At 45.4% G+C, this 24,768-nt stretch overlaps 1 protein-coding gene across 1 annotated transcript; it reads right to left on the bottom strand.

Annotated features, from left to right (window-relative positions):
- Positions 1-1,658: 1,658 nt before the first annotated feature.
- LOC145525239 (nicotinamide N-methyltransferase-like) lies at positions 1,659-22,824 on the bottom strand. The gene is given in 4 exon segments (XM_081538053.1): positions 1,659-2,322; positions 3,953-4,099; positions 4,101-4,158; positions 22,737-22,824. Coding segments are annotated over 4 exon segments (726 nt in total). The 3' UTR covers positions 1,659-1,889.
- Between the last annotated feature and the right edge of the window lie 1,944 nt (positions 22,825-24,768).

Here is a 24,768-nt window from a genome sequence, read left to right as displayed (position 1 = left end):
CATAGTAACCTGATTGTCATGTCAAGAAACCAACAGCTCCTGATGTGAAAGCTCGTGTTAACTGACACCAGGGACCCAGAAGAATGTTGCCCAGGTACATGCCCACACTTCCTACAGGGAGGCAGAGACTGGGCACCTCAGTCCCGCCGAGGACACCCACCGCAGACACTCTTCCCATATGCCCACCCACCTGCTCTTTGCCTGATGCTCTCCCAGCCCAGCTCAGCTTTCTGGCCGCACACCCCAATGGATACTTGGGGCTCGCCCTGCATGGGGTGTTAGCACTCAGCCTCTGGGTCCATCGACTTGCAGGCAAGTCCCGGGAGCTAGTCTTGATCTAAACCCAGCCTCTGGAGTCAACCTCACTGATCACTCCTGTGGTGGTTCCTTGGATAGATGTGACCCACCTCTACTACCATGATCAGCACACAGACACATACATGCATACACACACACACGTGTGCACATGCCCACATACACAAAAAATATACCCCAGATGCATACACATGGGGTAGAATGTGACCAAGGGCTTCGATGTTGCAACCATGTTTAGTGTGAGGATCAGCCCCAGGCAAAGGTTCTGCCACGTTACACAGTGTCCAGCTGGATGCAGGCACTCAACAAGTATTTGTTGAATGACTAAATTGTTTGCTTGCCCACCTCCAATGCCACCTGTCGTTACTGATTTGACACTCCTCTCCCCACTCTAAGCACTGGCCTGTTCTACCATACCACATGTATTATCAGTCCCTCAAGAGACAGAGCCCCAATCTTGGGACCCAAGTATCTTCAATTTTTCATTTTTTTTTAATTAATTAAGTAATTAGGCTGCCTGAGGTCTTAGTTGCAGGACGTGGGATCTTAAATCTTCATTGCAACATGCAGGATCTTCAGGTGGGGCATGTGGGATCTAGTTCCCTAACCAGGGATCGAACCCGGACCCTCTGCTTTGGGAATGCAGAGTCTTAGCCACTGGATAACCAGGGAAGTCCCTGTCTTCAGTTTTTCTTGAAGTTCACGCAGCACAGTATGTTGTCTCCCCTCTGGGTCTCAGAATCTATACCAGAAGTTCCTGCCCTTCACCCCGACTCCTTCACTTGGCTTACTCTTGGTCACCCTTTCACCAATTTGCTCCCTACTTCCCTCAAAAAGTCTTTCCCATGTGTCCCATCCCTGCCCCAGACAGGGTTAGGTGGGGTTCCCTAGACAGAGAAGGAAAACAACTTCTCTAGCTCTCTTTAGAACTCCTTATGCCATCTTGTCACATCTTATGACAAGGCCTCTACAAGGTCAGCCAAACTTAAAAAACACACAAGCTTGCTCACATGGTTATTTACCAAGGGTATTCATGTTATACCTTTTGGGCATCACAGAAAGCCTTGGGAGAGGTGTTATGCTTTCCATTTCAGAGATGGGGAAACTGAGGTTCTAAGATATTAGGTGCCCACCTAAAGTCACAAGAGCAAGTTGAATCAGAGAGCCAAGGATCAAAATCCATGCATGTGCTTTCCATTTCAAGGGGCAGGGCTGCAGGATTAGCAGGCATGGGGAGGGAGGTGGAGACTGAGCTCAGAAGGCGTGCAGTCCAAATTGCCTAAAATCAGAGAGCGGGAAGGGACCTTCCCACTTCATTCCACACAACCATGAAGGAGCCATCATAAGGAAGGAGGCGCAGCTTTATTTCTCTGGTCCAATTCTTTTTCCCAGCCCGGGGCCATTAGTGGAATACATTATACACCTTTCTGGGAGAAGCATCCGATTGACCTGGAGATCATTTGCCAGCAAGCGTTAGAAGTGAAGCTAGCGAAATGGAGAGGAACACAAACGAGGTGGTAGAGGGATGGTCCCAAGCCCGCCCCACGCCTGCCTGCTCCTCCAAGCCGCTGCCTCTAGTCCCCTCTCTGGGCCACCAGGAAGAACAGCCCTGTGTAGTCAGCGCGGTTATCCAAGTGGGTCTCAGCGGCCCAACCGACTGTCTCCAGCTTCTCAATGATGAAGCCGGCCTCCTGCAGGGCCTCCCGCAGGAGTTTCTCACTCAGGGGCAGAGCAGAGAACCTCTTGTCCCCTATCATGTAGAAGGTGCCCTCGAAGGTCCCGCTCAGCACCAGATGGCCCCCGGGCTGGAGCAGGGTCGTGAGGTGGTGCAGGGCATCCCGGAAGGCCTGCAGGGTGAGGCAGGCAGCCTCAGGACACAGGGAGGAGATGAGGCCGTCGGCGGGGGGCAGAACCGCGGGCTCCAGGGGCCGTTCTTTCAGGACATCACACTTGAGCACCCGGCTGACGACTCTCCTCACGCGCTCCTCCTTCTCGGCCCACTTGTCTCTGGACGGGAGGGAAGAAAAAGAGAGCCCGCCGGGTCCTGCTCATCACCGGGACCACTCACGTCACTCCCGGCCATTCTCTGCCAGCCCAACGGGCCCCCAGAGCAGCAGGCTGTCAGTTCTACAGATGAGAAAACTGAGTCCCATAGAGAGACCAGCTGGGGACAAAGCGAAGCCCAGCACCTGCCGACCCTGCGGTCACGGGTCAGGGCCCTCTTCCCGCCCTGCGCCCCTGGCGGTTAGCCCATCCTCTCTCTTTCTGCCCGTACCTCACATGACCCGGCAAGTGCTCCCAGAAACAGAATGCCTGCCTGGAATCAGCCGAGCCAAACTACAGTGTGAGCTTGGGGGACATTGTGGGGGCCCCTGGCCACTCCATTCAACCTCCTCCTCGACTCACAGATTCCCTTCTTACCTTTACCTGTTCTCAGGGTGTGGGCCACATGCATTCTGCACTATGAATAAGTACTAGCACTTAAAGGCCTACTCTTTCCAGCTCTGTATTTTTAAAAAAATCATAGTCTTAACATATACACACTACTATATATAAAATAGGTAAACAACAAAGGCTTACTTAGAGCACAGGGAACTATACTCAGTATCTTTTAATAACCTAAATAACCCATAATAGAAAAGAATCTGAAAAGGAATATACATATATATATACATACATATATATATGTATATACATATACACATATAAGTATATGTGTATGGAATCATATTTTTGTTCAGTCACTAAGTCGTGTCTGACTCTTTGTGACCTCATGAACTGCAGCACACCAGGCCTCCCTGTCCTTCACTATCTCCCAGAGTTTGCTCAAACTCATGTCTGTTGAGTCGGTGATGTCATCCAATCATCTTATCCTCTGTTGCCCCCTCTCCTCCTGCTCTCAATCTTTCCCAGCATCAGGGTCTTTTCCAATGAGTTGGATGTTTGCATGGGGTGGCCAAAGTATTGGAGTTTCAGCTTTAGCATCAGTCCTTTGTTATATACTTGAAACTAACACAACACTCCTCAATTTTTAAAAGGTAAAAAAGAAATCATAGTTTTAAGCAGAAGGAATAAGAAACTAATGTACAACTTCAACTATCTTAACTAGGGAGGGGGATATTTGGGGAGTGGAAGGGCTATGGTGGACCTTCCTGGTGCCTTGAAATTAAATGCAAATACATAAGGTAAGTAAATTCTGTTCCACTTGCTATGCAAGATTGTCTTAATTCTAACCCTTATCTCCTGGGATTCACAAACAGATTCCACAAGTTTAGAGCTCCCTGGAGGTTGTAACTGGAACAACAGGGCACAAGCCAATCAAAAAGGAGGCAGCTGAGAGGGTTCTCCTGCTTGGGCTCAGACCTTGGCTTCCTTGCGGATCTTGGTGATATTTCTTCTTGGCTCCAGGTTTGTCTCTAGCTGGCTCTTCCTATTCCCTCTTTTGGTCTTTATAGGATTCATATCTCACTCTTCCTCCTTTCTTCTTGGGGTTCCACTGACTTCCTTCCTTCTCAGTTTCTATCTGCCTTGCCATTTATACACAAACTCCATGGAAAATTCTTGATTAGGAGCTAAGTGAAGATCCTGAAACAGATCCTGAAACAGTAGATCTGAAAACAAGCAACGACCCCCTTACCTGTTCTCCTCAAGTTCACACACGTATTTCACCACCGGGGACCAGTCAAACGCCCCTGGCATCTTCTTCAGCCACTTCTCCAGCTCCTGGAGGTTCTTGTCTGTGTAGTCAGTGGTGATGATCTCTTGGAAAGACTCACAGGCAGAGGAACTGGTAGATGGTGGGCCCAGAGCCGATGTCAATCAGGAGTTTTCCTTCCAGCCCACCTGTTTCAGAATAGGAATATTCCTTCTGAATCATTAGTACCTGAGTAGGGCTCCAAGGTCCACACTTCCCAAACGGTTCTACTCTTCTTGCTCCACTGGGAGAGGCTATAGGGAGTTGACCATCTAGGGATGTAAACTCCAGGACTGGGGATTTGCTGCACTAACAGCTCCTGCACACTGAGCACAGAGAGTTTTTGCAGGAGGGGAGTGTTAGGAACCAGGGAGCTTGTTTGGGGGTAGGGTGTTATAGAACCAGCTTTGACATTTCACCTACCAATTTACCACTGTAAAGTGTCCAGGACTTCCCTGGTGGTCCAGTAGTTAATAATCCATCTGCCAATGCAGGGGACACGGTTTGATAGCTGGTCCCGCAAGATTTCACATATTATGGGCAACTAAGCCTGCAAGCCACAACGACTGAGCCTGTGTGCCCTCGAGCCTGTGCTGCACCAGAGAAGCCCACACATGACAATCGGAGAGTAGCCCCTGCTCTCTGCAACTGAGATGGCTGAAGTTGTACATTAGCTTCTCATTCCTTCTGCTTAAAACTATGATTTCTTTTTTACTTTTTAAAAATTGAGGTATAGTTAATTTACAATGCGTTACGGAGAAGGCAATGGCACTCCACTCCAGTACTCTTGCCTGGAAAATCCCATGGACGGAGCCTGGTAGGCTGCGGTCCATGGGGTCGCTAAGAGTCGGACGACTGAGCGACTTCACTTTCACTTTTCCCTTTCATGCACTGGAGAAGGAAATGGCAACCCACCCCAGTATTCTTGCCTGGAGAATCCCAGGGACGGTGGAGCCTGGTGAGCTGCCGTCTATGGGGTTGCACAGAGTTGGACATGACTGAAGCGACTTAGCAGCAGTAGCAGTTTCAAGTATATAACAAAGGACTGATGCTGAAGCTGAAACTCCAACGTGGGATGCCACGTTCATCCCACACGTGGCAATGAAATAAATAAAGTAACTAAATATTTAAAAAGTGTCCAAAGGAGAAATCTGATTCAGTTTCTGAATATACTTGTTTCCCTGTTCCAAGCACTCCTTGTTGATGTGCCCTATGGCCCCACTGAGATCATCTGTAACATTCCAAAGATCAATCAGCAAATACTTATTGAGTACCAACTGTATTCTCAGAAACTTGCTTGGCAGTTTGGAGAAAGGAGAAAATAGGGTCTGTGAAGAACCCTTGGCCTCCACTTCCTGTCTTGTTTCTCTCTATCCACAAGAGACTGGTTGACACAAAATATCAAGAGTGTTTGGACCTTGGCAAGGGGCTTCCCGGGGCTTCCCAGGTGGCACTAGTGGTGAAAAAAAAAGAAAACCCACCTGCCAATACAGGTAGACATAAGAGATGTGGATTTGACCCCTGGGTCAGAAAGATCCCCTGGAGGAGGGCCTGGCTACCCACTCCAATATTTTGCCTAGAGAATCCCATGGACAGAGGAGCCTGGGGGGCTACAGTCCATTGGGTTGCACAGAGTTGGACATGACTGAGCAACTGAGCAAGCATGCCAGGGGCTTCCAAGATAAACAACAAGGCCAAGAGGAGAGAAAACTAGCTGGTCCTGACCGACTGCTGAGATTAGCCTGCTAATCTGCTGCTACATTTGTTTTGATGTTGTTGTATCTGTAGGGTACAGTAGCAAATAAATTGAAGTAGGCATCAAAGGTTTAAGAAAATTTGATGGCAGAAAAATTTAATTAGAGAAATTCTGGCTGTTGGGTTATGCTTTCTTCTCATGTGAATGATGAAAAGATTCCCAGTATTTGATTTTAGTGGTCCAGCCAGCCTAGCACTATACTTCCCTGGGGGTAGCGGTGGGGGGGGGCAGTGCAAATCTGAGAGCCAACCACCCACAATGTTTGCATGGGCCACAGTGGTGATCAGGCAGAAGGGCAAAGCCCACCCCAAACGAGAAGCAAAGCTTCCCTACGCTTTTGGATGCCCTTCAGGTTTCCCTTGCAAGGGATAGGGAGAAGGCAGGCCTACTTAGGATTATCAAAGACCACAGCTCTCAGGCTTTATGGGAAGAGAAAAGCTGACCTCAGAAACTTTGAGAGGATGCCACCATGTACCATACATCAAATGTATCTAAACCCTTCCTAACTTCTTTGGTAGTCCAGTCGTTAAGAATCTGCCTGCCAATGCAGGGGACATGGGTTCAGTCTATGACCGGGGAAGATTCCACATGCTGTGGGGCATCTAAACCCTCGAGTTGCAACTGCTGAGCCCATGTGCCTAGACCCCATGCTCTGCAACAACAGTAGCCACCTCAGTGAGAAGCCTGTGCACCTCAATGAAGAGTAGCCCCAGCTCCTTGCAACTAGAGGAAACCTGCATGCCACAAGGAAGAACCAGTGCAGCCAAAAATAAATAATAAATAAATAAATTTTTTTTAAAAATAAAATCTTCCTGTAGAGCAGAGCCACACCCTCCGAAGATCCCAAGTTGCTATTAATGGTCTGGCCATCCTTTCCCACTCCCACTCGAAGACTGCCCCACAATTAAAGAAAATCAGCATCTGATTTAAAATTTTGCGTTGCCACCCTTCCTCCCACAAACCTCCCCCAGGGCTGAAGAAGACCAGCACCTGGTTTAAAAGTGGCATTGTAATGCTTTAGCAGGAAATGGAGGATTTCATCACCAGTGGGATCCTGGTTCATCTTGTAGTACTCCAGGTAGACTGTGGGCTCAAAATTCTCCTGATAGACATCAGGTTCCTTGGGTTCCTGAAGAGCCATGGCGAGCAGTGAGTTTTGTCCAGGAAGGAGCAGCAGGCAATCTGATTCTCTGGGCCCTTCTTCACGGGGCTCAGACTTTGTCCTCCCCCAGCCCTCAGAACAAACACTGGGATGAAGACCAGAGCACCCAACAAAGGATGTTTCCTGAACCTGCCTCCCTTTGGCCATTCACCTCTCCAGTTCCCTTCCCCAGCCCCCAGGCTTTTCAGTGGCTTTGGCTTGTTTGGAAGTGTTGGTCTCTTTTGCTCCATTTATTGCATTCTCTTCTACAGTGATTTTTCAATCTATTTAAAAAGTACGCATGATTTTTAAACGAAATCTCCAGCGAAGCCCCAGTATAGATGAGTGATCCTAGGATGAGATGTCTTGTGCTTGGTCACTCAGTCATGTCCAACTCTTTGTGGCCCCATGGACTGTAGCCCGCCAGGCTCCTCTGTCCATGGGGATTCTCCAGGCAGGAATACTGGAGTGGGTTGCCATGCCCTCCTCCAGGGGATCTTCCCAATGCAGGGATCGATCCCGGGTCTCCCGCATTGCAGGCAGATTCTTTACCTTCTGAGCCACTAAGGAAGCCCTGGATGAGATGTCTTAGTTAGCTTTTAATTTTTAGTGTTTCCTGAAGTACACCCCCCAGCACAGCACCCTGGTTTCTGTCCTAGACAACTGAATAAACGTTGATAGTATTTAGTAAAACAGGAAAGACAAGAAGAATAGGTTTTAGTTGGGGAGTGAGGAGGGTGAGATGATGAGAGGAGATGGGTTTTGTTTTGAGCATGCTCAACTTGAAACTGAAAAATCTAATCTAACCTGGATAAAGTTCTAGTACTCATAGAGAGATCTCAGCGGAAGCTGCAGATGTTGTGGGAAGTGTACAAAATTGTTCTATGACTGAACTAAATTTCTTCTCGAAGACCCATGCAAATGGGTGGTAGACATTTGATCTCAATTATGTAGTCTTCCTTTACCAGGGGTGAGGGTGAGGAACTTACTTGGTGCCAGACACGGGGGCTGGCACTTTTTTTTTCATCCATGCTGTTGGCTCCGAATGAGATTTTGTTGCATAATCTGGTGCCAGCTCACTGATCAACAAGGGTTGCAACATCTTTTCCCAACCTCCATGCCTGTATCTCTCTCTCTTTCTGCCCCGTTTCCACTGCCTACTCAGGAGCAAGGGAAATCACTCTTCTGCTCCTCAGGATGTTCTGGGATGTGAAGCTATCACATTTGTGTGGGCTCAGTAGTTGGGGCGTATAGGGTTATTTACTCCAAGGCATGTAGCATCCTCTGGTGTCCCCTACATTGGCAGGCAGAATCTTTCCCACTGAGCCATCAGGGAAGCACCAGAAAATTTAAACCCTTCTGTGTGGTAGAGTCTCTTCTGATTTTATAATTGGTATCTATGTTATGGCGTTTTGAACAGAGTATATTCCTTTATATTATTTCTACTTTGGGGAAATTTTATAATTCTCTGGTGCAACCAAGCTGTGTGCCATAGCTATTGAGCCTGCACACTCTAGGGCTGGGGGGGGGTCACAACTACTGAACCCCTGAGCTCCCTAGAGCCCATGGTCTGTGATAAGCGAAGCCACCACAATGAGAAGCCCGTTCACTGTCACTAGAGAGTAGCCCCAGCTCGCCACCATTAGAGAAAAGCCCGCGCAGCAACAAAGATCCAGCACAGCCAAAAACAAATAAATAAAATTATTAAAATTTTTTTTTAATTTTCTGATAAATACTTTTGGATCAATGAGAAAACCAAAACAAAAATTTTAAACTCTATAGAAAAAAAAAAAAGCTATTTAGGAAGGAATTCTACAGATAAGTATCTATAAGACACAGATAAAATGGGAAATTTCATGATCCTAAATACTGCCATTAATAAATGGAACAAATAATGGATGAAGCATTCAAGTCAAGGAATGAGAAAAGATTCAACACATTTAAAGAAAGCAAAAGGATGAAATTGATAAAAATAAAAGCTGACATTAATAAATGAATGAAGTTATAAGTACAGCCAGCAGATTGAGTTGGGTGAAAGGAAGATAAAGAAATGTAGACAGAGGGTGTAAACAACACTTCCAGAGCTTGGCTGTGAAGGGGAAGAAAGATGTAGGGCAGTAGCTAAAAGTGGATGAGCCTTAGACAGGCATAGAAGCACTAAATATTTTGACAGTAGAGGAAAAGATAAGAATGGGTGCCAATACAAGTCAGATTGATAGGAATGAGTAAGAAACTGAGTTCACAGCTGGAAATTGTGTTTTTCTTGAAAATAACAAGTACAGAGGTACAGATATTTGAAATTTGAGGTGAGAATAAACAGCAAATGGAGGGCAAACACTGGGGACATACAGAATTATTAGGTATTTTCAAAGACCTGGGTAACTGGATAAGAGTTTATTCTTGATAAAAGTTTATTCTTCCCAGAAGTTTTTTTTTTTTTTTCCCCTAGCGTTCTTTAAAGTCCGGTTCCAGGAAAAGTGAAGATACTGGGCTGATGTAATGTTGGAATTTTCCTAAACAGGTGGAACAGAAGGCAAATGGGTAAAAGGTAAGAGAGACAGCTATCTATTCACTTATTCAAAACAGGTGCACTCACTGAGCACCTACTATGTCAGGTGATAGGCTGATGTTTAAGGGCATAGACTTGGCAGCTAAACTGCCTATATTCAGACTCTAGCTCCACCACTTATAAGATATAGTCTTGGACAAGTTATTTAATCTTCTTTCTTTTTGCCTTTGCTTTGCTTTTTTTTTGTTGTTTGTTTGTTTGTTTTTAAATGTAGAACTCATGAGGATAGTAACTTACCCCCACAGAGTTGTTGAGAAGATTAAATGAATAGATTGAAAGAACTTAGAACAGAAATTTCACTTCTGGCCAGTAACAAATATTGGAGCTGCCTTTCACCGTAAACAGCTACAGAGCTAGACAAAACGACACAGCTGTTTCCAGGCGCTGGACCGCAGGCAGTGCACAGCCGCAATTCCTCCGAGAGGGACACACATAAAGTGAGCCCAGCTCTCACCAGCTGTCTGCCTGGGACAATGTCCTGACTGCAGCACAGAGGAGTGGGGACCAGGAGCAGTCCAGGTGTTCTGCTGAGCTGAAGAAGCCAAGAGCGGAGTTTGGAGCTGCTGGAGCAGACGGAACTTGTGGGGTGAGCGGCCAGTGGGGAGGGAGTCACATAAAGGGGGCTCCCAAATGCTATGCGGACACATATTCATTTGCTGGAGCTGCCTTAACAAAGGACCACTAACTGGATGGCTTAAATAACAGAAATTCATCCTCTCATAACTCTGGAGGCTGGAAGCCTGAAATCAAGGTGCCATCAGGGTTGGTGGCTTCTGAGAGTTGTCAGGGAGAATCTCTCACGCCTCCTACTGGTCACTCGTTGACATCCACTGGCTTCAAGATCTCTTCCTTGATCTCGTCCTTCATCCTTCGTGTGGCTTTCTCGCTGTGCACGTGTCTCTGTGTCTGATATCTTTTTTGAAAAGATTTTATTTATTGATTTATTTTTGGCTGTGCTGGGTCTTCGTTGCTGCGCAGAGTTTTCTCTAGTTGTGGTGAGGGGGGCTCCTCTCCGGCTGTGGTGTGCAGGCTTCTCACTGTGGTGGCTTCTCTTGTTGCAGAACACAGGCTCTGGAGCACGGGCTCAACAGTTGTGGCACACGGGCTCAGTTGCTCCAAGGCTTGTGAGATCTTCCCAGACTAGGGATCAAACCCATGTCCCCCACATTGACAAGTGGATTCTTTACCACTGCCCCATCAAGGATGCCCCCAATATCCTTTTTTATAAGGGGCACTAGTTCTGTTGGACTAGGACCCACTCTGATGACCTCCTTTTAGCTTAACTACCTTTATGAAGGATGAAATGATTGGATAGCATCACCAAGTCAAAGGACATGAACTTGGGCGAACTCCAGGAGACAGTGAGGGACAGGGAGGCCTGGCAAGCTGCAGTCCATAGGGCTGGAAAGACATGACTTAGCAGCTGAACAACAACAACCAGCTTTATGAAAACCTCATCTCCAAAACTTATTTGGAGATAAATCACATTTTAAAGTATTAGGGGCCAAGAGTTCAGTGTATCTTTTGGGGGGAACACAATTTCACCCGTAACAGGGGTTCCCTGTCAGTTTTTGTCAGGCACTGGGCTGCCCATGCGCAGGCTGAGACTATAACAACCTAGCTGCTATGGAGTTGAGAGCTGAATGGAAATACTAGAGGTCATTATGTAGGAGATAGATGGGCCCCTGGGCCAGACAGATGTTGTTTATCAAGTGGAGTAGAACTCAAGTTTTATTCTCACCCAGACACTCCAAGGACAAAGCTAGTGGCAAAAGCTGGACTCTGCTAAAGCAAAGAGATAAAGTGCCTTCTCCCGAGGTCAAGAAAGACTTTCCTGTCTACACATGAGTAGGAAGGCTTCTTGGTGGCCAAAATGGGAGGGACCCACCCCATAATAAGTGTGGCTATGCACTCACAGGCCTCTGTGGTGAGATCCATCTTAGAAAAAAGTTGCGCACATATCTTGCAGAGTGTCCAAGGACCAGATGTGAAGAAAGAAACAAGATAATTAGCCAAAGGGAAACAAAGACCAGGAAAGACTGTCCTATATAAGTGATTTACATTATCTCTTTATTATACTCCTCCTCATTAGAGAGGACACCCATACTCTTTTTCTCCGGATGTGTATCTCTGCCTACTTTCTGACTTCCTACACCTCTCCTCATTACAGAGGATGCCCATACCCTTTCTCTCTGGGTGTGTGTCTCTGCCCTGTTTCCAACCTAAATAAACTGTTTTTCTGTGTGCTCTCCCATACATTGTGCTGTGCCCTCTAATAATAAATTTTGTACCTGTTTTTACAGTCTTTGTCTCCTTGAAACATTCTTCTTTTCAAACAGGGGTAAGAGCCAGGGTCACTTTGCTTCTAGCCTCTAGCCCCTTGTGGTCTAGTGGCTAGGATTCTTGGTTGTCATCCAGGTTACCCAGGTCCAGTTCCTGGGCAGGGAACTAAGATCTCCCTTCAGGACCACTTGCTGCTCTCACTCAGATCAGTCACACAGTGCCGGGAGTCCGTGTTCCAGCCAGAGTGCAGAGGGCCTCTTGTTACAGGATGTACTATCTCAGCATTCAGTTGAGACACCAGAAAGTTATGCTTTGGGAAGAAGGACTATGCCCTGGAATAAAGGCTACTTTACATACACCCTGCTACTGCTGCTGCTGCTGCTAAGTCACTTCAGTCGTATCTGACTCTGTGCGACCCCATAGACTGCAGCCCATCAGGCTCTCCCATCCCTGGGATTCTCCAGGCAAGAACACTGGAGTGGGTTGCCATTTCCTTCTCCAATGCATGAAACTGAAAAGTGAAAGTGAAGTTGCTCAGTCGTGTCCGACTCTTAGTGACCCCGTGGACTGCAGCCTACCAGGCTCCTCCGTCCATGGGATTTTCCAGGCAAGAGTACTGGAGTGGGGTGCCATTGCCTTCTCCATAGATGCACCCTAACAAAGCCTAAAACCAAGGCTTAACAGGGTCAAGGAAAGCCTTTGATAAATTAATTACCTGTCAAAACAAAACACAACACTCTTTCAAGGAGAACAATATAATGCAGGCTCCTTCTGAAAGATTACCCACAAAATCTAGCCTACAATAAAAAATCACCAGATGGTAAATCACCAAAAAGTAGAAAAATGTTATCCATAAAAATCAACGCTGTCAATGGAAACAGACTCTGAAATGGTCTAGCAATTGAAATTAGCAGACCAGGACATTTTAAAGCAGCTATAATTGTTAGGGAAATTAAAATGGATGAAGTCTTGTTCAGGTTTCAGAAGCCTCTGATCTGCTTCTGATCTGCCTGGATACTGTCCAGAGTCCACGCCTGCCTGCAAGCACAGCAAGTCAGGCAGCACTTTAGACAAGAAAAGGAGTATGTCTTGGAATTCTTGAGCCCCTAAGGGTCTGGCCAACCCCAGGGTCTAACGAAATCCTGTGACTTACAAGGTGAAACAAACAGCATTGTAAAACGGTTAAAGTAAAACCAGAGATGCATTTTTGCACATGAATTGATGATGATATCACTTTGTGGCTTGTAATTATAAGCAGGAGCCCCCAAACTGCAATTTGAAGTCTGACTCATGGGGTGGAAGCACTGCCCAGGACACTTTCCCAATTGGGACTCCAGATTGCTTTTAACAAAGGACTTCCCAGCCCTCTGTCTAAGTCTGGATTTAGCTTGGCCCAATTTGGTGATGTAGCCACTGTTACTTCTGTCTATTGTTTCCATTTCTTTTCTTTTAATGGCTGTATATTGAAATAGAGTCACGTAATCTTCTATAAAAAATTGAAATTATATATGTGTGTACTGAGTAGTTTCTTTTGTTAATGAATCCTTCAAGGCTAAAACAAAAGTAAAACTTTCAGCAAAACAGTAACAAATTTATTCAAGGAGATAAAGGAAAACACAGTCTTGATGAATAGCAAACAAGGACTCTCAAAGAGAAGATTTTTTAAAGAGAAATTCTAAACAGAAAATATAATATCTAAAGTGAAGAATTCACTGAATTGTTTTAACAGCAGATTGGAGATGGCAGGAATAAGAGTCCCTGAACTTGGAGAAGGAGCTGTAAAAATGACCCAACTCAAAGAAAAGAGAGAAAAAAAGGTTGAAACAAAATGAACAGAGCCTCAGTAACCTGTTGGAAAATATAAAGCTAACATTTACATAATTAGACTCCCTGAAGGAAAAGAGGGAGAGAATAGGATAGGAAAAGATATATGAATAAAAATGATAAAACTACCCTAAATTTGATGTGATATATCAACCTACAGATCCAAAAGCTCAGCAAACTCCCAAGTCACAAGGCATATCATAGTTGCTTGCTTGCTTGCTTCCTTAGTTGCCAAGTCATGTCTGACTCTTTGCAACCCCATGAACTGCAGCATGCCAGGCTTCCCTGTCCTTCACCATCTCCCAGAGTTTGCTCAAAATCACGTCCACTGAATCAGTGATGCTATCCAACCATCTCATCCTCTGTCGCCCTCTTCTCTTCTTGCCTTCAATCTTTCCCGGCATCAGGGTCTTTTCTAACGAGCCGAGTCTTTGCATGGGATGGCCAAAGTATTGGAGCTTCATCTTCAGCATCAGCCTTTCCAATGAATATTCAGGGTGGATGTCCTTTAGGATTGACAGGTTTGATCACCTTGCTGTTCAAGGGGCTATCAAGAGTCTTCTCCAGCACCACAGTTCAAAATCATCAATTTTTCTAGGCTGACTAGTCCATGGAGTCACAAAAGAGCCAGATACAACTTAGCAACTAAACCACCATCATGGTTAAATGAAACAGAAATATCATAGTTAGACTTGTGCAAATTGTGAAATCATCCAAAGGAAAATGACATGTTACACACAGGAGAACAAGGAGACAATAAATGGCTGAGTTCTCATCAGAAAGAGTGGAGGTCAGGAGATAAAAGATAATGTCCTTAAAGCCCAAAACAAACAAAATAACTGTCAACACAGAATTCCATTTCAAGCAAAAATATCCTTCAAAAATGAGGGTGGAATAAAGGTATTTTCATATAAATGAAAGCTGAGAGGATTTGTTACCAATAAACCTGTAGTATAAGAAATACTGAAGGAAGATTTTCAGGCTAATAGAAAATGATACTGATAGAATCTTAGATCTACAGGAAGGAAGGAGGAGCTCTAGAAATGGCAAATTCTAGTCTTCCTTACCCCAGTGTATCTTCTTTTTCTTCTAGACCCTTAATCACCTTTTCTCCTTCTTTAGGCTTAGGTACATCCATTAGGAAATTTTCATGTCCTGAGCCCGCACAGATCCAAGAGGTGACAGGAAGAATGGAAGATTTGGGTCCGATTAAACCTGGAGAGCTGACATGATTTTTTTGTCTGCTCAGCAACAAATTTGAAAAATTTCCATGGTCCAACAGTAGAGAAAAAAAAATTGACCAAGGTGAACCAGACACACCTCTCTCCAAGAAGGATTCAAAGTTATGACAAGGACTGTTATAGAAAAGAAGAGCTTTTCAATGATATCTGGAATCTCATCAAATGGGCCCCTTGGAGGAAGACTTGGGCAAATAAAAATTGGCTGAAAATATCCCAGAGCAGTAGTTCATAGATGGGCAGGCATCCAAGAAAAGTCACTGGGCTTCAAGAAGCAAATATTAGAACTTCTATTTACTTGCTAAATCTTAAAAAATTTTTTACTTTAGTGTGTTCTATCCTTAATATGGTAGTACAGTAGTACATGTATATAATGTGTGTTAGTTGCTCAGTGTGTCTGACTCTTTGCAACCCCATGGACTACAGCCTGCCAGGCTCCTCTGTCCCTGGTATTCTCCAGGCAAGAATACTGGACTGGATGGCCATTTCCTTCCCAGGGGTTCTTCCTGACCCAGGGATTGAATCAGGTCTCCTGCATTACAGGCAGATTCTTTCCCATCTGAGCCAAATATTGAGGTATATGATTAAAATTTAAATGAAAATTTTCATATCATTTTTTTTTAACAAAAAATATGGGAGATGATTGACCCCAGAGGAATTGTGACTTTGCTGGCAGAAATTGCCTTACGGATTTCATCTTAGGACTCGCATCATTGGTATATTCTACAAAGTTTCTGATCCAGGTCTATAAATTAATTACATCATGATCATCCAGAAAGTGGCTTTAAAATACATATTCCTAGGTACCATGGTCACAAGTGCTCATTCCAATGGCCTGGGATAGGTAATCAGATATTTGAGTATGATTTTACGGAAGCAGAAGAAACTCCCTGAGTTCTGGTGCACAGTTGGTGTGAGAACCACGGTAAGTACAGTGTGTGGGGACTGACCCTTTCCCAACAAGCTTCAGAGGCTGCAAGATAAAGAGGGAATTTTGTGAAGAAGTGGGAGGATTGTACAGATGTTCTGCCCAGCTGGGAGAGGCTGAGCAAGGGACTAAAACAAGAGATACAATTAGCTGATCTGAGGGTTCCATTTAGCTGTCACATCAGGGACCCTCTAAGGGGGAGTAAGGCGATTGTTGTTCTCATAGCTCCTGAGTGCTTCCAAGTGGGCAATGATGTCTCCACTCTATGGACTCAAGTCAGGGTCAATCAGATGACCCTACTCCACATGGTCTCTTCAGAGCAATTCCTTCTTTTCATCCCTATTATCCAGCCCCATTTCCAACCTTCATCATCTCATAGCTGAAAAGTTTGTAATAATAACCACTTTCTTCAACGAGTCAGCAGTATGGGAGATAGGGAGAAAGAGATTTAGGAGAAATAACAAATGGATACAATGTGCAGACCTAGCTTGGTTCCTAGTTCAAACAGGTCAACATTAAAAAGTTATTTTTGAGGTAATCAAGGAAATATGAATATGGACTGAGTGATGATACTAAGAAATCATTTCTCATTTTTTGAGGTGTATGAATGGCATTGAAATTCTATAGTAAAAATTAACTTTTTAAAAATGAAGGATATAGTGGGGTGGGGGAGGAGTGACATAATGCCTGGAATTTTCTATAGAAAACTTCAACAGAAGCAAGGAAAGGGAAAGAGAAATGAAGGAAGGAAAGAAAGAAGGATAGATAAAGCAAGTGTTTTCTTGATAATGTTGAATCTGGGTGATGGGCTTTGTGAGGTTCATCATATTATTCTACTTGTGTGTATCTTGAAAATTTTCATTAAAAAAGTTTTCAGTAAAAAACTAAACCAGTGTCTGGCACACACGGTATATTAATATGGGCATTGTCATCATAGCAGCTGTATAGCAAGCCCAGTTCTTAACACCAGCACTGGTAAACACAGCCAACAGGATCCTGGTTTTCACACAGCCCATGCTCAAGGGGAGTGAGGCCTAGACTATGATGAGTAAGCAAATAAAGAAGATAATATTCAGTTCAGTTCAGTTCAGTCGCTCAGTCGTGTCCGACTCTTTGTGACCCCATGAATTGCAGCACACCAGGCCTCTCTGTCCATCACCAACTCCCGGAGTCTACCCAAACCCATGTCCATCGAGTCAGTGATGCCATCCAACCATCTCATCCTCTATCGTCCCCTTCTCCTCCTGCCCCCAATCCTACCCAGCATTAGGGTCTTTTCCAATGAGTCAACTCTTCGCATGAGGTGGCCAAAGTATTGGAGTTTCAGCTTCAACATCAGACCTTCCAATGAACACCCAGGATTGATCTCCTTTAGGATGGATTGATTGGATCTCCTTGCAGTCCAAGGGACTCTCAAGAGTCTTCTCCAACACCACAGTTCAAAAGCATGAAATCTGCGGCACTCAGCTTTCTTCACCGTCCAACTCTCACATCCATACATGACCACTGGAAAAACCATAGACTTGACTAGACAGACTTTTGTTGGCAAAGTAATGTCTCTGCTTTTAAATATGCTATAACCTTCCTTCCAAGGAGTAAGCATCTTTTAATTTCATGCCTGCAATCACCATCAGCAGTGATTTTGGAGCCCAAAAAAATAAAGTCTGACACTGTTTCCACTGTTTCCCCATCTATTTGCCATGAAGTGATGGGACCAGATGCCATGATCTTAGTTTTCTGAACATTGAGCTTTAAGCCAACTTTTTCACTCTCCTCTTTCACTTTCATCAAGAGGCTCTTTAGTTCTTCTTCACCTTCTGCCATAAGGGTGGTGTCATCTGCATATCTGAGGTTATTGATATTTCTCCCGGCAATCTTGATTCCAGCTTGTGTTTCTTCCAGCCCAGCGTTTCTCATCATGTACTCTGCATAGAAGTTAAATAAGCAGGGTGACAATATACAGCCTTGATGGACTTCTTTTCCTATTTGGAACCAGTCTGTTGTTCCATGTCCAGTTCTAACTGTTGCTTCCTGACCTGCATACAGGTTTCTCAAGAGACAGGTCAGATGGTCTGGTATTCCCATCTCTTTCAGAATTTTCCACGGTTTATTGTGATCCACACAGTCAAAGGCTTTGGCATAGTCAATAAAGCAGAAATAGATGTTTTTCTGGAACGCTCTTGCTTTTTCGATGATCCAGCGGATATTGGCAATTTGATCTCTGGTTCCTCTGCCTTTTCTAAAACCAGCTTGAACATCTGGAAGTTCACAGTTCATGTATTGCTGAAGCCTGGCTTGGAGAATTTTGAGCATTACTTTACTAGCATGTGAGATGAGTGCAATTGTGCGGTAGTTCGAGCATTCTTTTGCATTAACTTTCTTTGGGATTGGAACGAAAACTGACCTTTTCCTGTCCTGTGGCCACTGCTGAGTTTTCCAAATTTGCTGGCATATCAAATGCAGCACTTTCACAGCATCATCTTTCAGGATTTGAAATAGCTCAACTGGAATTCCATCACCTCCACTAGCTTTGTTTGTAGTGATGCTTTCTAAGGCCCACTTGACTTCACATTCCAGGATGTCTGGCTCTAGGTGAGTGATCACACCATCGTGATTATCTGGGTCATAAAGATCTTTTTTGTACAGTTCTTCTGTGTATTCTTGCCACCTCTTCTTAATATCTTCTGCTTCTGTTAGGTCCATACCATTTCTGTCCTTTATCGAGCCCATCTTTGCATGAAATATTCCTTTGGTATCTCTAATTTTCTTGAAGAGATCTCTAGTCTTTCCCAATCTGTTGTTTTCCTCTACTTCTTTCCATTGTACACTTAGGAAGGCTTTCTTATCTCTCCTTGCTATTCTTTGGAACTCTGCATTCATATGGGAATATCTTTCCTTTTCTCCTTTGCTTTTCACTTCTCTTCTCTTCCCAGCTATCTGTAAGCCCTCCTCAGACAGCCATTTTGCTTTTTTGCATTTCTTTTCCATGGAGATTGTCTTGAACCCTGTCTCCTGTACAATGTCACGAACCTCTGTCCATAGTTCATCAGGCACTCTGTCTATCAGATCTAGTCCCTTAAATCTATTTGTCACTTCTACTGTATACTCATAAGGGATTTGATCTAGGTCATATTGGATGGTGGTAAATGCTGTGAAGACACACACTTGAATGGGATGGTCAGGGAAGACTCCACCAAGAAGGAATGTCTGAGCTGAGACCTCAATTTTATGTGCAAGAGGCAGCCTGGCAAAGGCTTAGACAGAGGGACCAGCATAAACAACAGCCTGCTCTGTCTGGGAAGAGATGGAAGGCAGTGAGGCAGGGAACACTGGTAAACGATAGTGGGAAAGAGGGTACAGGGAAATAGACAGTGGCCAACAAGGAGAGAGGTATGGCTGGCTAGACAGATGGAGTCCCTTGGTAGGCAGAAATAATACAATTAGGAAAACTGTTGCCTGACAACTTGAAGGACAGACCAAATATGTATTGAGTCTACAGCTCTAAGAGAAACTTTGGGGGAAGGACACAGAGTGTACGTTAGAGTCTGTTGGTTGTTCTCTAGTGTTTACAGCAAAATATTATTATTGACAACTTTCCAAGAAGAAATACAAGATAATAGGGTGTATCCAGATATTTGCGTGTTTTTGGATGTAGGTAAGCTGACTGTTTCTATGCCCTATGTAATTACAGGAAATAAGACTGAAAAAGGCTTCAAGCAATAAAGGTTCATTATTTAAAATTCTCATACAAAGGGATTTGGCAAACATCAAATTAAGATTGTTATGATTCCACCCAAGCCAGCTTTCTCAGGTAGCCACCAGGAAGTTCACAAGGAGGCCTGGATTTGAGGAAGAAAAATAATTACTAATAACAGTAATAACCCCAGTGATAAAAGCAGTTTTGACAACTATGTGTCGGAAGGAAGTCTGGGTGTGTCACTAGCACGAGGAATTGATTAGAAGCAAATAGATCTAAAGATTGTTTCTCAAGAAAATGAATTGCTAAAAAAAAAATCCATGAACCTAGCCTAATAAAGGCCTTGGAAGTTTAGACCTTAAAATCATACTCAGTCCCCCGAACTTGTACTGCTGGTGGTGCTGATGGGGAAAGTGGTGCTGTCCTAAGGGAGGCCCACCTCCCAGGACCACTTGAGATGGGCCAGGACAGAGAACAGTCAAGAAATGATTCCTCAGAGGCTGGAACCAGGGCAAGGCGACCCCTCCCAGACTAGAGATTCAGAACATTCCCCACTGCTGGGGCTGGCGTCCTTCACATGTACCTGTGTACAGGGCCTCCACCATCCCTGCGGTCTTGAGACTTGGATGAGCCCCTGCTTCCCATTGCAGAAGGGGATTTTTATTATAAAGTGGGCTGTAGTGGATTCGATGGTTTCTTCCCAAAATTCATGTTCACTGTAACCTCAGCATACGACTTTACTTGGAAATGGGGTCTTAAATGTGGTTAAGATAAGGATGGTGATGAGCTCATATTGGATTTGGGGTGGTAGTTCAGCTGGTAAAGAATCTGCCTGCAATGCAGGAGACTCTGATTTGATTCCTGGGTCGGGGAGATCTGGAAAAGGGATAGGCTACCCACTCCAGTATTCTTGGGCTTCCCTGGTGGCTCAGCTGGTAAAGAATCCACTTGCAATGCGGGAGACCTGGGTTCCATCCCTGGGTTGGGAAGATGCCCTGGAGAAGGGAATGGCAACCCACTCCACTATTCTGGCCTCGAAAATTCCATGACTGTATAGTCCATCGGGTGGCAAAGAGTCAGACACGACTGAGTGACTTTCACTTTCCAAATCCAATTAGCATGTCCTTAAAAGAGACAGAAACAAAACAGACACAGGGGAAAAGGTCATGTACAGACAGAGTCAGGGATGCTGCCAGAAGCCAGAGAGTGCCGGGCACCTCGGGAGCTAGAAGGAACAAACAACATTCTCTCTTAGAGTCTTAAGTGGAGAAGGCAAGGGCACCCCACTCCAGTACTCTTGCCTGGAAAATCCCATGGACAGAGGAGCCTGGTAGGCTATAATCCATGGGGTTGCTAAGAGTCGGACACGACTGAGCAACTTCACTTTCACTTTTCACTTTCATGCATTGGAGAAGGAAATGGCAACCCACTCCAGTGTTCTTGCCTGGAGAATCCCAGGGACGGTGGAGCCTGGTGGGCTGCCGTCTATGGGGTCGCACAGAGTCGGACACGACTGAAGCGACTTAGCAGCAGCAGCAGCAGAGTCTTAAGAGGGGATGTGGCCATCTGACATCTTGGTCTTGGATTTCTGTCTTCTGCAACTGTGGGAAAACTAGTTTTTCTTGGTTTAAGCCATCAAGTTGTGCTTATTTGTCATGATAGCTTTAGGAAACTTCAGCAGGGGATACTGTCTTTAAAATCCTCTTCCTGACAGTAACACAAATGACTCCTACCCACATGATTGTTAGACATCAGTCGTCTGGCCACACCTAACTGCAGGGGAACTATAACCTTAATTTAAACCAAGAAGGGGAGAAAACCGATTACTGCATAGCGTGGGCAGTTGTCATTTATTTTAGCCATGTACCCGTGGATGTGGGTTGGATATACATAACTTGCTTTTAGTTCACAGAGCTAATGGTGAGGACTGAACATCAACCAGAGACCCCACATTTTGAAATGGGTACAATGATAGGATAGAATTCGGGGTTATTTCTCTTTGGGAATGTTTTACATATGGGAAGAAGAGCATAAACAGACTAGTAGGACCATTGCAGAAGGAATCTCTAGCTTTTCACCAAAGCTCACTCTCCTCCCTCTGAATGTAGCTGAAAGGCATTTTCCTGTTCCCCTTGTCCTTAGATGTAACCATGTGACAGTACAATCCATCGGAACGAAAGCAGGAAAGATACATATCAACACTGCGTCAAAGTTTTTAAAAAGCAGGAAAACTCCCTTCAGACTCTGTTTTCCCTTATTCTAGAAGATGAAGATGACAAGACCTCCAGGGATGGCAGAACCACAGGACAGTAGAGAAGAGCCACCTGCCAACCACAATCAGCCACCTTCGGAGAGCTAAAGGAGTGAGAAATAAACTTATATTGGAGGCCCCTGGAGTAGGAAACAGCACCCTACTCCAGCATTCTTGCCTGGAAAATTCCATGGGCAGAGGAGCCTAGCAGTCCACAGTCCATGGGTCACAAAGAGTCGGGCATGACTGAGGGAGCACGCAAAGACACAATGGATGCATTGTGTATTTTGGATCTGTTTGTTATTGCAGCTAGTGTCATCCTATTTAATATATACCCAATGGAAGAAACAGGCATGGATATGTACGGACAGGCTTTCTGATAAGGACATGGTAAGTTTGAGATACCTGTTTGATTTTAAAATGTTTGTGTCAATTAAGCAACTGAGTCTGGAACTCAATGGAAAATTAAAGACAAGAGAGAAAGATCTGGGAGTCATGAGCAAGTATAAAAGTGACAGAAGTGGATGCCACAGGGAAAAGTCGATCGTTAATGTAAGAGGGTCAGGGGAGCAGTAAGAGATAGTCTAATATAATATCCAAAATTCCAGAAGAGGAGTCAACGAGACTTTCCAAAAGGAGCCAGGGACGTAGAAAGCTGATGAGAGATTAAGCAAGATGAAGACAGCAAAGTAGCCTTAGTCTCTTGGAAGCCACTGTTGACCTTGACAAGACAATTTCAATGAAGTAAAATTGAGATAAAACTCAGATCAGAAAAGGTTGTAAGAAAAATGACAGAAGGCATTGTGTATAGGCAAAATTCTCTCCAGAATTTTGCTGTTCAAAGGAGGAGGATTTGGGTGGTAACTAAAGAGGGACTGTGGGTCAGGGGAAGTTTTGATAAAATAGCAGATATTTGTAATGCTGACAGGAAGAATCTGGTTAAAATGGGGAAATGGGTGCAGCAGAGAGAAAAGTACAAAAGCAAAGGGTTTGGAAGAAACGGGGAGGAAGAGACCCAGAGCCCAGGAGGAGGGGCTGACCTTCGATAGGATGGACACGTCCTCTGGGTCGCCTCACTCTGGGTCTCACTTTATTGGGTTTCTTGGTCCTAGGGATTAAAGATGGCATGGTCTCATGAAGGCAGGCAGGCAGAGAGCTGGGCTAATGTTATGTTGTTCTTGGCGCTTATTTTCTGTTGCTGTCCTTGAGACTTCAGAGAAATCTAATTTAAATGTTACAGGCTGGTCTCAGCTGTGTTCTGGGGAGTTAAGCGAAAGGTCAAGCGCAGCCAATTGGGATAACTGGTGTTAAGGGGGAATGCTAAACGGCAAGAGATTTCTGAGAATAAGGTGGATATCAGTCAAATCTAACTTGCGTGGTCCCCCCCCCCGTTCCTGCTCCCCTCATTTTGACTCCCTCCCTTCCCTTTTCCTTTCTCTGCCCGTCAGACCAACCATCAGACGTGCATTTCCCCTTCTCACCACCTGGTGTCACTAGATGCTCGCTCTAAACTGAGGCTCACCCGGATCCAGGTGGAGGGAGAAACAAGTGCTAACAGGGGATGTGGGGTCAGAGGTATCCTTTGCTCCGAGGATCTTCATAGTTGGCAAGAGTCATAGAATCTCAGAAGTTTAGCGTTGGGAATGGTCTTCTAAACCATTCAGTTGAATCCGTTCGAGAGGGTCAGAGGTGCCAAGAGTTAAGAAGAGAGACAAAATGACCCAACCTAAGATCACTTCCAATCAAATACCCTGCAGACCCAAATGTCCAAGGAGAGTACACTACCTCCCAGAGAACTCAGGTGTTAAGCAGCCAGAGAGGGCCTGTGGAGGGTTTGGGGACAGGCACAGGTCAACTCGCTGTATGAGAAGGGCAGTTCTATTTAGAGGCAGGAACTGACCTTAGCAACCTACCACGACAGCTCTCCTAGGCTCTCTGAAGGTTCTCAGGAAGTAAGAGCTGGTTGAGGCCCTCCTGAGTGGAACTGGGGACTTCTGAGCTCCTGTGCAGCCCTCTGGCCTGCCTGCTTCTCTCCCAGCAGCAAAGCTTTTGAGGGGCTGGATCCCCTCGAGGCTGATCTTCCCTCAGTGTCAGATGAGGCCCCGTGAATCCCTGGGGTGTGGGCTGGCTGACGGCAGCCTTTGGGGACGGGAGGGGCTGGATTTGACAAGGCCAGTTGCTCAGCTGGGAGAAAAAGGATCAGGGTAGAAATACTGACTTGGGCAAACTTCTGGAAAATCCAACTGCACCATCTCCCAAGAAGTTTAGCGTTTCCTTTCTGTTGTAAAACTGGACCACTTTCTCCCCTTACGAATCCCAACCTGGTCCATGGACTGTAGCTCGTCAGGCTCCTCTGCCTATGGAGATTCTCCAGGCAAGAAGACTGGAGTGGGTTGCCATGTCCTCCTCCAGGGGTTCTTCCCAACCTGGGGATCGAACCCGTGTCTCTTGTGTTTCCTGCATTGGCTGGCGGGTTCTTCACCACTACAGTCCATGGGGTCGCAAAGATTCGGACACGACTGAGTGACTTCACTTCTTTCTTTCTTCACCACTAGCGCCACCTGGGAAGCCGTACCTCAGACACGGTATAGTAGAGGGTGCCCCAAAAGAACCAAAGTTCCTTACAAGGGGATGTGCTTTTCCCAGTCTCTTGCCAGACCTGCCTGCCCAGTAGAGGCACCTGCAGTCAGTGTCCACTAGGTGGCGACAGAATCCTAGTGATGCCAGTAGAGCCCCGGAACCCACCCCAAGTCTTCTGGCTACAGGGCTCCAGCTCTGGAAATGAAATGTCTAGGCCATTAGCACCACTGCCCCCTCCCCCAGCTCAGGCTGGCTCTGAGCCTGCCCTTCTCCCCCACTAATTTATAACTTTCATTTTATAGCACCGGGATGTTTAGAAAGCTGATTCACATGCCTTGCTTCAGTTGACAATGTTCTGAAGGTAGACACGGCAGGCATTTCTGTACCCCAGTTTACAGCTGAGGACACAGAACTTTGGAGTGGCTTGGAGTTATGGTCAAGGTCACACGATGAATGGCAGAGCTGGCCTCAGACCTAGGTCCTCTTGACTCT

Source organism: Giraffa tippelskirchi, chromosome 11 (assembly GCF_054371585.1).
Source record: "Giraffa tippelskirchi isolate mGirTip1 chromosome 11, T2T-mGirTip1v1.2.pri, whole genome shotgun sequence".
Lineage (NCBI taxonomy): Eukaryota > Metazoa > Chordata > Mammalia > Artiodactyla > Giraffidae > Giraffa > Giraffa tippelskirchi.
This window is presented reverse-complemented; position numbering and strand designations above follow the sequence as displayed.